General features: G+C 38.6%; 1 protein-coding gene across 1 annotated transcript; it reads left to right on the top strand.

The window, feature by feature from the left end:
* The first annotated feature begins 3012 nt into the window (after positions 1-3012).
* Positions 3013-15980, top strand: slc1a3a (solute carrier family 1 member 3a). The gene is made up of 10 exons (XM_085425690.1): positions 3013-3230; positions 3671-3995; positions 4849-4986; positions 10068-10272; positions 10611-10653; positions 12234-12496; positions 12577-12810; positions 13048-13242; positions 13489-13623; positions 14220-15980. The coding sequence occupies exons 2-10, from the start codon at positions 3812-3814 to the stop codon at positions 14425-14427; spliced, it is 1605 nt and encodes a 534-aa protein (XP_085281816.1). The 5' UTR covers positions 3013-3230; positions 3671-3811; the 3' UTR covers positions 14428-15980.
* Positions 15981-17493: the final 1513 nt, after the last annotated feature.

The raw sequence follows: 17493 nt of genomic DNA, 5'->3' as shown, positions 1-17493 counted from the left end.
CATCCTTATGAATTCTGAGGGCCTGAAACTCAAAAAGTTTTCAAAGTATGAAGGTAAAATTTTGCATTCCTGCATCAATTAGACTAAAGCAATCATGCAAAAAAAAAAAAAAATCAGCTGGAAACATTTTTTCAGATTTGATCGATTTTATGCGGATTGATCCAATAGTAAGATTCAGACAGTCCTTGAAGAATCGCTGTGCCACCACGATGTCTTTTCATCAATCTCTCTTCACCTAAACAAATGTCTCAACAGTATTAATACAGTGCAATTAGCTGTGCTGACAAGACAGATGCAGACTGTCTGTGAAGACATTATGGATCTGTTCAGTGTTTCTGAGGCCCAGGGCATTCCAGAGGTGTATAATAACAGCACAGACAAACTTTTACTGTATTTCAAATATAATTGTCTGTTTCTTACAAGGTAATGATGGTTATTAAGGTATTCTAGTGGGATTCCAATGTTGCCAATAACTCTGTTTGCTTCATGCCTTTCTGTCTGCTTCATTATGTTATGAATGAATATTACAGTCTGAAACCTCTCCAAGCATTTCCTCTTGTGATCTGAGTTGTGTGCTCACATGTTTGTATTTGACTAAAATATGTACCTCGAGGGGAACATAGTTTCCCGTTAGGTATCTTGACCACTTTCATTTCTTTAAAAAAAACTAAAAGTAATCTGCAAAAACCTGGACCAACGAGTTGTAGCTTTGTTGTAGTTTAGCTATGTAGAAATCAAAGCAGCAAAACATCAATTGAATGTGCTTGATAGCAAATTCTTCTCTGGTGTATCTACTGGTACTATAGTAATGCACAGATTTTTCAAACGCAAATATTCTTGAATTTCTATGAAAAGCATCATTCGTCTAGATCACTGTGAATGACTGTGTATAAAATGTTTTACTGCTGAATTTGGTGTTGAATTACTTTAACCAAACTTTAAAATAGAATTCAGACTATCTGGATGAATGGCTGGAAAGAGGGATGATGTTTTTTGCGACCATGCTGAGTGGCTTCTGCCATAGATTATTGCAAGGCCACACATTTAGTTAGCTTTATCTTAATATCAAGGAATAAACAAAGCTGCAATCCATAAACATTTGCACCAACATCACATGAAGAAAGAGGGACAGTGGGCGTTTGTGTTTGTGCAGACTGACGGCTAAAACATTTCAGAACATTTCTGCCATACTTGGGTTTCCTCACTATGAGTCAGAAAGGATACCTCGGGACAAGCCTGACTCTAAATTCCTAAATTTCAGTGCCAAAATAAAGTCCAGGTCATTGCTTTCAAACCCCTGGGTCCCGTGTGGTAAATTTTGTGTTTAGGTAGCAGAAGTGCAGTAGCACTACAGTCAGCTCATTTTAAAAACAAGCGTCACTATTGGAACAGTCTGTTTTAGTGATGGGATTTCCGGCTCTTTTTAGAGAACCGGCTCTTGCGGCTCGACTCACTAAAAAGAGCCGGCTCTTTGGGCTCCAAACCGGCTCTTCAGGTTGTTTTGTTGCTTTAATTAATTTATTATTAACAATAATATAAAATTATGCACAAAAGGAATTACTAATGTAAAAAAAAGAAGTGGTTTTATTTATATATGTTTATATATAAATATATGCGGTGGCCCCTAGAGACAAAACACGTACAAACTCCAAAACACTTTTCTGGCATGAACTGAACTTCCAAAACAGAGCTACTAGATCACTTAAATTACACAATTGAAAGCATGAAAGCATATGTGTATTGTTTGTGTATTTATACACAAGCACTCTGCGCCTGAGCATCCTGGAGCACTTCTGTTGTATTTTGTACGTGTTTTGAGTTTTTATGTGCTTCGGAGTTTTTACGTGTTTTGGAGTTTTTATGTGCTTTGTCTGTAGGGGCCACTGTAAATATACTTTTATTTATTCACTCCACATAAAATGTAATAAACAAATCATATAATACAAAAACCAACTATTCACATTTCAACTTTTAACTATTTAAATTTTCAGCTTTTTCCTTTTAAACAAATTTAAAGTGAAACAACACAAAACACTGCAAACCACAGCACAATTAAATATAAATTAAAATATGAAAACAAAAAGAAGATGCATATTCTCTGTCATATGGACCTGCATGAATAAACTTTCTGAATCCTTTATCATCCGCAACTGAAAATAGTTGTGGATGATTACTATACCTTTCTAATGTGATGTTGTTGTCCCTGGCGCTTTCTCTCTCCTTCCCTCCGGCTCTGTTCCTGTGCTACTGCCAGTGTAACTACCGCCCCTCGCCCCTCTTCCCAGCGCAAAGCACAAGTGACTCGGAAAAAAAGTGCAAGAGAGAGGGTGAGAGAAAGAAAAGAAAAAAAAAAAACCCACGGCTCGCGTCGTTCACGTCAACGAACCGGCTCTAAGAGCCATTTCGTTCGCGACCGACACATCACTAGTCTGTTTCTTTAATGGCCCAAAGCTGAGCACCACTTGTACTATAGCCACTTGGTAAATATTTACCTTCTCTTTTTAGTTTAACAAACTTAAAACTCCACAGGTTTTTAGAAATAAAGGGCAGCCAACCGGACTTTGTACTCAATGAAAAATGTGCAATTTAGAAAAGACAGGGGGGAAATGAGAGAAAGAGAGACTGAATAATGTGTCTATTGGAAATGTGCCAATAAGAAAATGTATGAATAGGTAATCCACTTCCAGATTTTTTTTGATGGATGGGGCACTTTTATTTCTCTCTTGACTCATTCGCTGCAGGAATCTCCAATCAGGCTGAACTTATCAAGCGTGAAAAACCATGTGAAAGAGAGGCTGACAGAGACAGAAGAAAACAAGAAGGTTCTTTCTCTTTTTCCTACTTGGAAAGCTCATTATTCCTCAAGCTTCCCTCGTCTGAAAAGCGACCCCCTCCTTTACCTAACTTCACTTTTTTTTTTTTTTAGTCCCCGCCTCACCTCCCCACAAGCCCACACTATATGAGTGACTAGCTAGTTTTTCTTCTACTCCAGCACCACCTCCATTCTCTCACTGGCTCTTTCATTCCCTCAATCCCACCACTCCTCCCTCCTTTCCTTTTTCCTCCCCTCTCCTTTTTCTCCCTGTTTCTTTTCATTGTTGGTTGTTCACGCCAGCCAGCTGAAAGCCAAAGAGCTCCTCTGTCCGTCTCCCACTGATCAAGCTTTAAGACAACTTTCCTCAGAGAAACTGAGACTTTACTCCAAAGGAAGCATTCACTTGAGTCTAAAGGTACAGAAACAACTTCTACTTTTAGTATTTTATACCAGTTTATGTGTTTGCAGATACATTTACCCATCTAACCAGAAGCTGTGTTTGTGTGTGTGGATGTGTGGGAAACTGTACACGTGTTGAGGCTAGTGTGCATAAGAGGAAGTTTGCAGCCCTTTGCATAGCAGCACATGGGCTTGTCATAAGAAAGCATGTCTCCAAGGAAGGGTTAAAATATTTTCTTGTGGGATGGTGCTGCTAAATTATTGCTGTCATCTGTCAGAAGTTGCAATGGGATATTGTAATTTTTCAGTCTCACTTAAATGTATTTGTTCATCTGCTGTAGTAGTTTCAAACTATGATAGAGTCACTAACCTCTGTTATCTGATTCAACTAACCGCATGACTGTCTAATCTTAATAGCTGGGTAACTTTTAAAATATTATCTTCCCTCTCAACCAGGCAATTCCAAAGGAGAAGGCGTGACAGAGAAGATCAACGGATCAAGTGAATCATCAGCACCTTTAAGGTGTTCCTGTCACAGCTGAGTGGAGTTCAGGTTTTCCCACATTCATAACAGATCTAAAGATTTCACTTGCAGCTATGACTCAAAGCAACGGTGAGAACCAGCAGAAGACCCGGAGTGGTCTCAAACAAATCCGAGCCGGAATCCAGTCCCGATCAGTAAAAGCCAGACAGAAGGTGGAGAACATGACAAAAGACGATGTGAAGGGATTTTTTACCAGAAATGCCTTTGTGATTCTCACTGTTGCTGCAGTTATTATTGGTAAGTGGGGGAGGATTTATTTTTTACTTCAGGCATGTTTTACATGAAGAATAAATCAGTTCATTAAAAACTGAAGATTACTGGAGTACACCACATAGCCCTCCTCTCTTCAAACTTGTAGAGTGCAGCACATTCTAAGCGTCATGCAAATAATCCATGAATTTGCAACCAACAGCTCCACGCTGTACTAAAAAAGGAGGACGAATAAACACAAACTCTCCAAATGAGAGAATACAGGGAACGTAAATTAACTTCTTAACTGGCCTTTGGCATCAAGCCAAAGGTCAGCTCAGTGCTCTAACCTCTGACTCTTACTCAGTAGGATGTAAGCCGGGCCTGCCTGCTGCCTGGACATCTGCAGCCCTGCTAGAATTACACCATGCCACAACAAACACATTTGATTGATTGTTAAACTCCGGATACTCCTCACTTCAGGCTGCAGGGTCAGCCACCTGGGCTTGTCTGCGGATTACTGATGGAGTGAACAAACAGCTCATTGAAGACACAGACTTCACTGAAACCGAAGATGAAAACAGACATTTTAACAAGAAAATCTCATTTTAAAAATCAATTAAAGCAGGAGTCGCAACCATTGCGCAACTACTGGTGTTTTGAAGAGTCTAAACAGCACATCAAGTGCTTTTCACTTTCAACACTATAGCACCACCTACTTAGATTATCTTTTTTTGAAAGTAGTCACAAGCATTATAGCCTACTAATAATTTTAACTCATATTAAGGATGTATTCATTCCTGTGTTGGAGTTAAATCTAGGACTCTACTAAGCTCATGTTGTCATGTCAACTTAAAATGGTCACATTAAGTTTCTGCTTTGCTTCTGCTTCACACTGCAGGTATAATCCTGGGATTTGCCCTTCGGCCATATAACATGTCTTACCGTGAAATTAAATTCTTCTCTTTTCCTGGAGAACTGCTGATGCGAATGCTTCAGATGCTGGTGCTGCCCCTGCTGGTTTCCAGTCTCATTACAGGTATGGGCATCAAAACATTTTTAGAGCAATGAGGACACTAAAAGATACAGATGCATCTCCATGAAAAATACATAGACTACTCGCTGTCAGAACCTTGTTTTATTCTTGTTTTAGTCACAAGTACATCAGATTAGGAGGTCAGGGAACTAACCCCCATCAACAACAACAATAAAAATAGTCAAGTTTTAAGGGTTACTTTAAATCGTGAATGATGACTTAGAAAAAATGTCTCAAATAGAAATGATTTAGTTACTCTATGAGTAACTGCGTCATAAAGTTAAATACATCTGACACACCCAAGGCCACATTTTTAATCTATTATTAAGGTAAGTAACTTGTAGTCATTGTCTATTTCTGGCTTACCTCTCAGAAACGTACACTTGTATCGAACAACAATATACCCAGCACTTTACTCCCAATATCATAAATACATAATACTACCCTTTGTCTTAGCCACACATCCACAGCAGTAATTCAGAGTGCCTACTCAGTATGTCTCCACAGCTTTCTTCAGATTTTGTAATACAGTATCTAGTGTAGAAATGGCCTTCTAATGTGTACTCTGAGTTCCTGCTATCCTGTTGTGGAAGTGCTGCAACACATCAGTTTTCACATACGAAAAAAGAGCACATGACTCTGTTTTTATGGGATTTTATGTATGTGGATGTCTTAAAACTCGTCCGTGTTTATTTTAAGAAGCTGATAGTGTTGTTTGCTGTTTTGTGGCTTGCTGACCAAAATAACCCTCATGAGTGGCAGAGTGTGTTCACCTAGTGGTGCCTGTTTCTTTTAGGCCTCACGGTAGATGTGTTTAGAATGACCTCATAAGAGAGAGAGAGAGACTCAATCACATGCTTGATCATTGTAGTAATGCTCTAATCTTGCAACAGCATGTCCACAGCAGTCACAGTACATTTTATTTTATTTGAAGCCATTCAGAATTAGTTTATGCAGCTCGTGTAAATTTTGTCCAAATATTGCAGAACAATAACAAAACAAAAACAAATGACATAAAGTTTTCAAGTGTTTAATGCAAGTCAGACACACGCGAGTACTCGATTGTAGCAAGTGTAAGAATGAATAAAGTTATGGAACGTGTAAATTTCCAAAATACGAGTCAACAGCATTGACGAAATAGATAGGAGGGCCTAACGCCCAGTCATTGAGCACTGATTGGAGGGGATCGGAGGGGCCAGTCTCCTGAAGGGATGACATAGACAATTGTCCGATAATAACCTTCTTTGTGCTTCAGCAGGGCGTAACAACAGCATCCTCTGACATCATGTCACATGACCAACAGCATGTGGTAATCAAAAAAAAGAAAAAGGATTCTGCCTTAGTCACAAACTAATGCAAGTTATTAGACGCTATTCAGAACCAGAGACAGTCAAACACTACACTGCTGCACGTAGCCGATGCTGTAACAGCAAACATCATCGGCATGAAGAGATAAATAGTAGCACATGGAAAACAAACAGTATAACAATAATATGCAGAAATCTGATTATTGTAAGTTAAAAAACAACTATCACTTCATTCATACGTTTTAAATACAAATACTTTGTTTAAAAATAGACTTTCATGCATGTTCATAAAACCAGAGGTTTTTTTCTCATCTGTTTTTGTCTCTTGATCATTCAGGTATCTTTATTATTTTAATGGGGTAAAGTTATTGCATTACAAGTTCTTTTAGAACACAGTTAAAAGGTGTCCTACTCTAGTTGAGCTAAATGTAACATATATTTCATCAAGTATTTTCATTATGTTCTATAGGACTGATTGCTTTGCATACTATCATGACTTTGAGAATAACATATTATAGAGCACGGGAGCCTCACAGTCATGAGTTGTCTTTTGCAAACCTGTAGCCCTGTGCAATATGACTGTCACGCTCCTAAGACTGGGTAGAAAAGGATTTGGCTCTGAATTGATCTCTTCTAAAAGTGAAGTAGAACTCCAAATCAGTTTAAAGACCTCAAAGGTCTTTTAAACAAAACACAGAGGAGAAAGGACAGGCAGGAAGGAGAAGGCTTATCAGAGAAAATGTTTTTTAATCATAGAATAAGAAAGAGAGAATACAGAGAATGTTTCTTTTTTTCAAAATTATATTTCATTCAGTTTTTCTCTCTCTCTATAGCTCTCTTTTACACGTACTCCTTCACTCGCCCACTCACATAAACTAACCTCTCAATCCATATTGTCCTCAGGCATTTCATTGTGAGAGCCAACTCCACCACAGAACCTTTATACAGCCAAGAATGGGCTGGATAGGAACAAGAGACACGGGCAGTAAAAAAAAATGATGTGAAGGGATCATGAGAGGGAAGTCAGAGGAGGTTTCTGGAAGAGGAACATAAATCAAATCTTTCGAAGTGTGATTTTACAAGGAAATAAAGTCCAAGAGTACCATTGCAGGTCTCATAAGAATGTTCTGCAGCATCATTTTCCTCCTCTGTGCTGTCCTGCATGCACATAAGAATTTTAGCTACATGGAATAAGAGGCATTGAAAGGTACACGATCTCATCAGCTAAGCTGCAAGTTTAAAAACACCAATCTAAATATGAAGTGCCCCTTTCTACAAACCTACAGTCATTATGTCTATTTGCAGTTACTGCACTAAAAGTAAGTTGTTGGTATTTGTAGTTATACCCACTAAGGTGCAGAGGTATTGACTGACCATAAACTGACAGGTAAAGAATTGCTAGAACCCTGGAGTTTGTCTTTGCATTAAGGGCCGACCTCTTGGAATTGCAATGTCCTGCATTTCAACTTCCTCCCCAAGGCAGGCCTACTTTTGTATTTGATGAACATTGCCCATATGAAAAAAGAAGGTCATTGTCCTTCCTCTCCCTCAATCTTTCGTTCTTTTGAAAAGATGGAATTGGTACGGCTGTATCCGCTGTTGCCTGGACAACAGGCTGGAGATCATTGTGTGCGTCTGGGACTAACTAAGTCAACAAGTTTTCCCAGGGCTGTCAGAAAGGGAATTGGGGGAAAGCAAGAGAAGGGGGTTGATTGGGAGGGAAAGGGTGGCAATGAAAGAGGATTGAAGCAATAAGATCAGTCTCCCCTGAAAAAAAGGAAAAAAAGGGAGAGGGGTGAGGTGAGATGTGGGTTTGGAAAGAAGGGAAAGCAGGGGAGGTGTACTGGGGGACACTCTGAAATAAGGGGTCATGATGGAGGGGTGGCAGAGAAAGGAGGCGAAGAATTTGGGAGAAGAGAACGAGGAAGGGGAACGGTGAGGAGGGAAGGAAGAGGATCAAAAAGAATCGGATAAAAGCTCAAGTCTGGCCATGTTAAGACAAGAGGTACAGAGAGGGCCAAAGCAGGGGCAATAGCTACACCCACCCACCCACCCACGGACAAACAGAGACACACACTCACAATTGTGCTCTTTGTCTGAATGCCAACTGACATAATCCATTTGCTGGCATCTCACCGTAACCTTAAACATCACAACTAAATACCAAATGACAACCTTTAACCCAGCCTTGATCTATACCCAGTATTAACCTGACCCCTATGACCAAGTCTTAGCCCTCAATATAACTTTCAAGGCTGTGTCATTAAATGAGGACAGACCAAAATGCCTTCACCTCCAATTAAAACTCAAACTGGTTCTCACACACACACTGTGGTATAGACAGTATCAAAGTGAGACATGCGAAAGAAACACATACATCTCCCATCACACAAAGCTTTCTTTGCCTTCCTCAGCTCTGAATAAAGATAATGGCCATAATAGGACCTGACACTTTAAAAATACAACACCACTATCGCGCCCATTGAAGCGCCTTGTCAGTTTCTAAATCCAGCTCTCTGAATGGCTGTATTTCTTCTTGCTGCCATTATCCCTACAAAGTCTGTTTAATGCTATTAGAACTGTGGAGGACAGTTTAGCCTCCAGGCGCTGCGACTCCCTCACAAAGTCTTTCCGGCGGCCGTTAAACCTCATTTATTCTGCAGCATCAATTTCTTTCTGAGAACCAGATATTTCTTTTAAAGTTTCTTTCTGAAGCTAAAAATAATTTTGTTTATTTGCTTTTATTGTAATTTTAGTGTCGGCGTATCAAGCTCTATAAAATTTATAGCCTATAAATGTAAGTGCTAATATTACATTTAAATAGCAGAGGTACCTGTCTGGTTGTCATGCCAACATAGCTGGTGGAGGTATTACACCTTTATGCTGGGTAGTACATACCATAAAACAGAAAAGAAGAAGAAGAAAATAACACAGTAACTTGCTGATTTTTATGGCAGTAACTAGCTACACACACACACACACACATACACAGCACACAAACCTTGAGCTGACGTTAGACTGCTTATCTGCAACCAACATCTCTACACAGTGTGTACACAGCAAACTAATGTTCGCGAGGACATGTAGAACTTTTTAGCAATAAAGAGAGTTCACGGAACGACGCCAGCTCTAGTTTTTAATTCAACTGCCAATTCATTTTTGCAGAGTTTATCCCCCAAATTGTAATTTGCAACTTGGAAAGTATGTGCAGTTTTGCGTATTACAATTTTCCCCTCTGTGTGCTTTAGGTGTTGTTTTTCCATCAGGAAAGGTCAGTCAGATTGTGTTTCTTGCCACTTTTTGTTGTCACAGATAGTAATTCAGATAATCCAGGTGGAGACATTTGATCTATAATTACAGCCTCATTTCCCAAGCTAACCGTATGCTCACAGGGATAGACTTTAGTGATGCATCAATAAAAATCCCTGGGCAGGATTACTGCATTATTCTTTTAATAGAAACCATCATAAAAACAGGAACATGCTCTATCTTTACAAACTTCACTGTAGTATTATTGCACCCTATTTAAAAAATAACCACATTCTTTTTATTCTACTATATACATAAAGAAATAATGAAATATTACAGTCACGAACTCTGCGGTGACTAATTTACATCATGCCCAACACAACCTTTATGGCACCGTTTCTTCATTAGTATATAGGAGTTATTACAGCATGAGTCACTCCATGCTTCTTCCAAAAGTACAGCTGTCAGTGAATGTGTTTATTTATTTTTAAAACTCTGCTCATATGTTTATGATTTGTCATTTTGCAGGTATTGCTGCTCTGGACAGCCGTGCTTCTGGTAAAATGGGAATAAGAGCAGTTGTCTATTACACCACTACAACCATCATCGCTGTTTTCATCGGTATTGTCATGGTGCTCATTATTCACCCTGGAAAAGGATCAAAGGATGAGTTCTCCAAGCAGCAGCAGATAGAGCAGGTCAGCGCTGCTGATGCCTTTCTGGATCTTATCAGGTATACCTTTATGCATTCTGACCAAACAAGCGTTCTCACAAGATCACTCCAGTACAATGACCGAATCAGCAAAAATGAGGATTCATAGTCCCTTACTAATTGCCCTTTTGATATAGGTCACTGAGATGGAGGTGTTCAACCTGGGAGAAGGATTTTTAAGTTGTTTTATCTTTTAATGCTGCAAAATGCACTGCAAAATCACACAGTGGTCTTAATATTCTATACAATTCCTTTTTGATTGTTTGATTGTTTTTTTTGTTTTTTTATCAATATGCATTTGTAGTTTGTAATTTATTCATTCTCATTTTTAAATGTACTGATTTTGTTGTGTTTTGCAGGAACATGTTTCCACCTAACCTCGTGGAGGCTTGCACCAAACAGGTAATTTTTCCTCCACACATTTCCCGTTTTCTTCTACACTTACAGAAAATTGATTATCTCACAAAGATGTCTCACATCTGTACCTGAGTGCACAGTTAGCATTGTTTACAAACTCACAGTTAGTAATCCTTTTCATATTGCCATTGTCATTTCTGACCTATGCTGCCAAAATAAACAGTGGAGTTAAATTCCACGATTAACTCCTTTGGTAGCATCCTTATAAAAACACATTAGACATGCTTTATTTATCTCAGTCTTTGGTAAGGTGTGCATTGCAAAACGTTATTAAAATAGACAAAAAGTATTTTGGGACAGTGATGGCACATCCAGCAAGCCATTCAAACACATCTCCACACAACACATGTTATCCTATTGTGACTTTTGCTTCCTCATTTGAACACAATTTAGGTACGCTGAGATGTGTTTGTGGGTTGTTATATTTTGTGAACATTTGTGAAGGTTGCTTTTTTTTTTCTAGAGTTGATTCCACTCGCTATTTTAGTGAGGTCTGCAAAGATCTTGTCTTGCAGAACCTACACAGAGGACCTGAGGTCAGTCTGCTGGTCTGACCTTGGGACCTCTGCTCTGGCATCTCCGGCATCTCCGCCATCTGATCTTATATTTGCTCTGGCATCTTCTATCTGGGCGGTCTGAAGGATCAGACAGATGTGTTCCCTTATAGGTCATTCCATCTCAAATAAGCAAATTGTTAGAACATTTCTATTCTACCCTCTTTTATTTGCATAAAAATGTTATTGTCCAAAGTTCGAATATAATGAGTTCTGTGACATTTTATTGTCATAAATCAAACACTTTAGAAAAGATATTTTTTGAAAATGGTCAGTCAAGCCACTTCAGGCCATTTTCTTTGCACATTGAATCTGAGGAAATGTTTGAGTTAAAGATAAAAGCCTGAAATTTTCACTTGTCTTTCTTATCATCAAAATGAATCCAGCTCTATAATTTGGGTAGATGCATCAGAAAATGTCTGATAACCAGAAGCTTGAAAAAATTCAAGCCTGTTAAGTCTAATATTTGTGCATGTGCTAATAAAAAAACACTGTAAAAGACCATTAGTGACATTTCTGAATCTTGAAAAGTATTTGATATATAAAACGAAACTTTCACAGCAATAATTGTATATGTCGAGAACAAGTCCCATGTTGATTTGAGCTGGCCTGACCCTTCATCTGTCTTGACTGACCCCACTCATCTTAAAGGAAAAGTAAACCTAAGAAAGAATGTTAAAGACTATTGGTGTTAGGGTACATCAGAACTGGATGGCTTGCATTTGCTGTTGTTTCTCTACATTTTATCTAGAACAAATTTATCTAGATTTATTAAGATGCCAGGATCATCTGGCATCTTATTCCAGTGAAAACTTGCTGACGTCACACAGACACAGAATTCTTATCCAAATGCTCATTTTTAAGTTGTATATTACACATCAGTTTCATAGTAATCTTTAACGCTATCTTTAAGCTAAGCCATTTTTTTCTTTTTAATTATTTTTAATTACTTTGCCCAGATATTTAGAAACTACTGTTTGAGAGCTGTCTTCTTTCTTTGCTAAATTCCAGTTCAAGACACAATACGCCAAGCGAGTAGTCCATGTGACGATGACTATAAACGACACGTTAGTCGCACCCAATAGCAGCCAACAAATAGAGGAGATGATCCCTGTGCCAGGATCGGTAAATGGAATCAATGCACTCGGGCTGGTGGTGTTCTCCATATGCTTTGGTCTCATCATCGGGAACATGAGAGAACAGGGACAACCACTAAGGGACTTCTTTGACTGCCTGAACGAGGCCATCATGAGGCTGGTTGCCATAATAATGTGGTAAGTACCACAAAGGATGGTTATTGGATGGATGAATGATGTGTTTAGCTTACAAATTCATAACAGCCATCTTTCTTCAGGTATGCCCCCATTGGTATCTTGTTCCTGATTGCTGGTAAGATTGTGGAGATGGATGACATTTCGGCTATGGGTGGCCAGCTGGGAATGTATACAGTGACAGTCATTTGCGGGCTGCTCATCCACGCCATTTTTGTCCTGCCCACTCTCTACTTCGTCATCACCAGGAAGAACCCCTTTGTCTTCATTAGTGGCCTGTTGCAGGCGCTCATCACTGCTCTAGGAACATCATCCAGGTAAAGAAGCATCATCCAAAAGCCTTTTAATATTATTCACTTTTGTGTTGTTTTAGTGATCTGGAAAGAGATTTTACATGTGTGACACTAATGTCTGTGCTGTTCCCAAATGAGTTGAAAACAAACTGCAATAACTTTTATTAACATGTCAATCAGCAAAATAAATTGTGTCAGATTAATAATATTAATAAATTAATTATTACACCACCGTCTCTTGCTCTTTCTGTCGTCTTGCAGCTCTGCCACATTGCCTATCACCTTCAAATGCCTGGAGGAAAACAACAAGGTGGACAAACGCGTGACCCGCTTTGTGCTCCCCGTTGGTGCCACCATAAACATGGACGGCACTGCTCTGTATGAAGCCCTGGCAGCTATTTTTATCGCTCAGGTCAATGACTATCAACTTAACTTTGGACAGATTCTCACCATCAGGTATGTGCTGTACACTGCACTCTTTTATCAGATTTGTTTTGTCACAATTTCCCTTAGATTTTGTGTGCATTTACGCATGGTGTTTCTTTGCCACCAATTAGTTGGAGAGGAATAAATAAGTAGTATTGTAGCCAAGGGAATACATTTAAGTCACCCTCTTCAGTGTTATTACCATAGAATGACTTAATATGGGGACAGAAATTGAATTTCCAGGTAATTCGCTCCATCTGCCTTTATTTGTTTTAGTATCACAGCTACTGCAGCCAGTATTGGAGCAGCTGGAATCCCTCAGGCAGGACTGGTCACCATGGTGATAGTGCTAACATCTGTAGGCCTTCCCACAGATGACATCACACTGATCATTGCCGTTGATTGGTTCCTGTAAGTATTGGCTTTATATTGCTACAAAAAAACACACACACACAAAAAAAAAGCTAATGTTCTTCTGTGCAGTCAGTAAAAAAGGGAGACTAAGCCAGGCTTTTTCACAATTTAGCTGTGAAACTGCATCACTCACTGTACAAACTGGAAATAGTTTGGTATGAGGGAGGAACGGGGAGGATTTAATTTTGAGAAAATAAAATGTAGTGCTGCTGTGTGGTATGAATTCAATCAATTTGGACCTAGTAGAAATATCTGTTGTGCCTTGCACTCTTGATTAGAAGATAAGAGGACAGCTTCCAGAGACACTCCTTTCACATTCCACGATACGTAATCCATCTGGATTTGATTCAATCCACAACTATCTCCTGCGCTAGCCCCTTCTTCCTCCCATCTACTGGCTGTGTACATTCAGTCTGAGGATAGCCTGAAACAGTTCTAAAATCACGCTTACAATTTTCTAATTAAATTTATTTTTATGAACACATGTCGGTGTGCTTTTTTTTGTTAAGTTTAGCATCTTTTGTCCTGTCTTGCTTTGGTTTGTTCTCTTTTGTTTCATGTCTAACCTCCTGTTGTCACCTGTCTTTCATTAGGGACCGGTTGCGCACCACTACTAATGTCCTTGGGGACTCCATTGGTGCAGGCATAGTGGAACATCTGTCTCGCCATGAGTTGCAGAATACTGACCCCGAGGTGGGCAACTCAGTGGTGGAGGAGTCAGAGAAGAAGCCATACCAGCTCATCAACCAGGAGAATGAGTACGAAAATGAGCATCCTGTCAGCAATGAGACCAAGATGTAAAGACAGGGTTAAATTTGCTGCACTGCTTTGAACCACATTTTCAACTCTCAAAGTCCTTTTGACTTCTAAAGTTTTCATCTGATGAGATCGTATGATTAAAGTGATTTACAGCTAGAATCTATTTCAGCCAAGTGAGTTTCACTAATGTGTGAGGCTTCTCTCACATCCCACACACTTGAAGTGATTAGTAGCTTTGTGCTATTCCTAACAGTACTATATGTTATGCCAGAGGGTGGCAGCTGTTTACTATTAAGAATGAAAACAGAGCCCAGTGGTCCATGGCGTGCATGTTATCCAACTTCTCCCAGAACTGTGATGACTAACCTTACCCACTAGAGGCCAGTATTGCTGTATCGGGAAAGCAGCCCACTTGCACACATTTTCTGGCTTTAATTGTTTTTCATTGGTTATGTTTATGAGAAATGTTGTTAAGTGGTAGTAAAAATCTATCAGGAGACTTCATGCACATGGACTAAATGGCCAACATTTTTCAGCCTATATGGAGGAAAAAGTGCTACTACAACTTCTGTACAGTCATTTGTGACTTTATTTTTTATGATCATTGTACAGATATCAGCTGAATGAATGATATATTTACAAAAAGTCTTTTATCCCTTAACTATCCAAAGCAGTATGTGCTGTCAGGCAAACAAAGCTCTCTCTCTTTCTCTCTATAACTATCACCTCAATCACTATAATCATAAATAGTGACATACCAAAACTACTAACTCATGTTTTCTCTCTTTAAATCTGCTCAGCTGCAGATTCGAACTTTAAGTCCTTTAAGATTTTTTTTAAACCAAAAAAGGAGTCTGTAATCCAAATTTCTCTATAGCTTAACAGCAACCAACAAAACATGGTGCTGTTTCAATATAAAGACAGTAATAATGTGGTGACTGTAAGGTGGCGCCTTCAGACTGAAAAATAATTGCCTGGAAAAAAAGAGTTAAATGATAGGTTGGATGTTAAATTTTCATATTTTTCTAGAAACATTATGGTGGATTTTTCTGAATTCAGTTTGGCGTAGAAAGTACAATTTTATGTGTACACTTCTTTGATTTAGATAGAGATCTAACAGATTTTACATCAGAGCCTTTTAGTTTAATGCTTAGCTTTACATTTGAACTAATTCAATATAAAGGACATATAGAATGCATAGCAGATTCTTTGTATAGAAGATCCATCTGAATATAATGTAATTGTATAGGGAAATGTAGATAAATGTGTATATTAATTGTAGCTTAAAATGGCAAAAGGTTACTTGAGGATTGTAAATGTAAAGACGCTCTTACCAAACTAACATTTCCTCTAGTTCCTCTTTACAAATGCAAACGGTGCCGGATTAAAGGACCAAATGTTTCTCTTTACACACTTGAGGAAAATGAATAGATCGTTTGTTTACAGTTCCTGGTGTCTCTCTTGATATGATTTTCTCATTAATTCACAGGTACGCATACACACACATGAACAGGAAATAATGAGAGTTGTAGTTTTATCTTGCATGATTATTTTGTTTTTGTTTTGCTTTTTTGAATAAAAAAAAATAAAATCTTTGGTTGTGTGTTTATTGTTTGATCATGATTATCAGAAATGTGAAATAATCAGTGAATTCTTAGCTTTTGGAAATCGCATATAAATTGAATAAATCTTTGAAATCCACTTTTAGCAGTTGTGAACATACTGTCAGGAATGCATTCATTCAAGGTTATAGGAGGAAGAAAGCAGACCTTGATTCAGTTCTTTATACATTACATAAATTAAAATAAAACATTTAATCCTGGGCAGGTCTTAAAATAAGGCAAATAAAAGTTCAGATGAATTACTAAACATGGCATATCAGATAGTGTCATTATTTATGTAAGAAAAAGATTTGGTCAAAAGGCAGAAATGGAGTATAAAAAAGGAATTATTAGGGTAAGTAGCAGCAAGGAGCTGCTAATCGAATGAACTTGAATAATCTGTCATCAGCAAGTGTGAGGACCCCTATAACAGCAGGTTTTGGCAGTTTGCTGGTCTGAAGCATTCAGGTGTGTTTACACAGTGCCCAAGAAGAAAGCCATCAGCAATGATCTTCGAGTAGAAATTGCAGCTGCCCATCACTCTAGAAAGAGTCTTAAGGTCATTTTCCAAAAATGTCCCTTCTTCTACAGTAAAAAAGATTATTCACAAGTGAAAAAGACAGGTGTAAATGTTCAAAAGAGTGGACATCCAACCAAATTCACATCACGTGGGACTGTACAGTGCTCAGTGAAACGGCAACAAAACAAAAACAACAACAACAACAAACGTACATTTCAGACTCCGCAGGTCTCAGTTAGCATGTTCAAGTTCATGACAGCACATTTTGAAAAAGATTGAACACGTATGACTCATTTGGTAGGTTTGACAGGAGAAAGCCTCTTCTCTCTAAAAAGAAAGTGGCAGCACATCTAAGGTTGCATCTGAATAAACCATAAAACCTCTGGAATGTCCTTTGTACAGATGAGATCAAAGTGGAGATGTTTGGCCATAGTACACAGTTCACATGTTTGGAGAAAACCAAACACAGCCTATGAACACACACAACTCATACCAACTGTCAAGCATGGAGGTGGAGAGCTGGTTATTTGAGCTTGTTTTGCAGCCACTGGACATTGGCACCTTACAGTTGTTAAGTGATAATGAACTCTGTATAGCAAAAGAGTCAATCAAGGTGTTGGCACAGTCAATGACCATACATCAGCCCATTTGAAATGCTGTGGAGGGAGCTAATGAGAGCTGTGCATAAATATATGTTCAGTTATCCTGGACAAGACTGTGCTGAGGAGGTTAAACAGATTTTTGTAAATCAGTTAACATGCTTCTCATCCTAATGTAACTCAACAGACACACAAACAAACAAAAAGAAAAACAAAACAAAACCCCACATGTATGAAAAGGGAAGCGACGCAAAAAAAAGGCCCGTTAAATTTCATAGCCGCTAAAGTAAAGTTAATGTTAATGTAGTAACAATGAAATAATATGTTAACACTCTGAAAGAGGTATGCTTCACGAGTAGTTTTACATCACTTATTAATCTGGTATTCT

The sequence above is a fragment of the Rhamphochromis longiceps genome, linkage group LG12 (genome assembly GCF_057381845.1).
Source record: "Rhamphochromis longiceps isolate RC_006_pf linkage group LG12, R_longiceps_female_GT1.1, whole genome shotgun sequence".
NCBI lineage: Eukaryota > Metazoa > Chordata > Actinopteri > Cichliformes > Cichlidae > Rhamphochromis > Rhamphochromis longiceps.
This window is presented reverse-complemented; position numbering and strand designations above follow the sequence as displayed.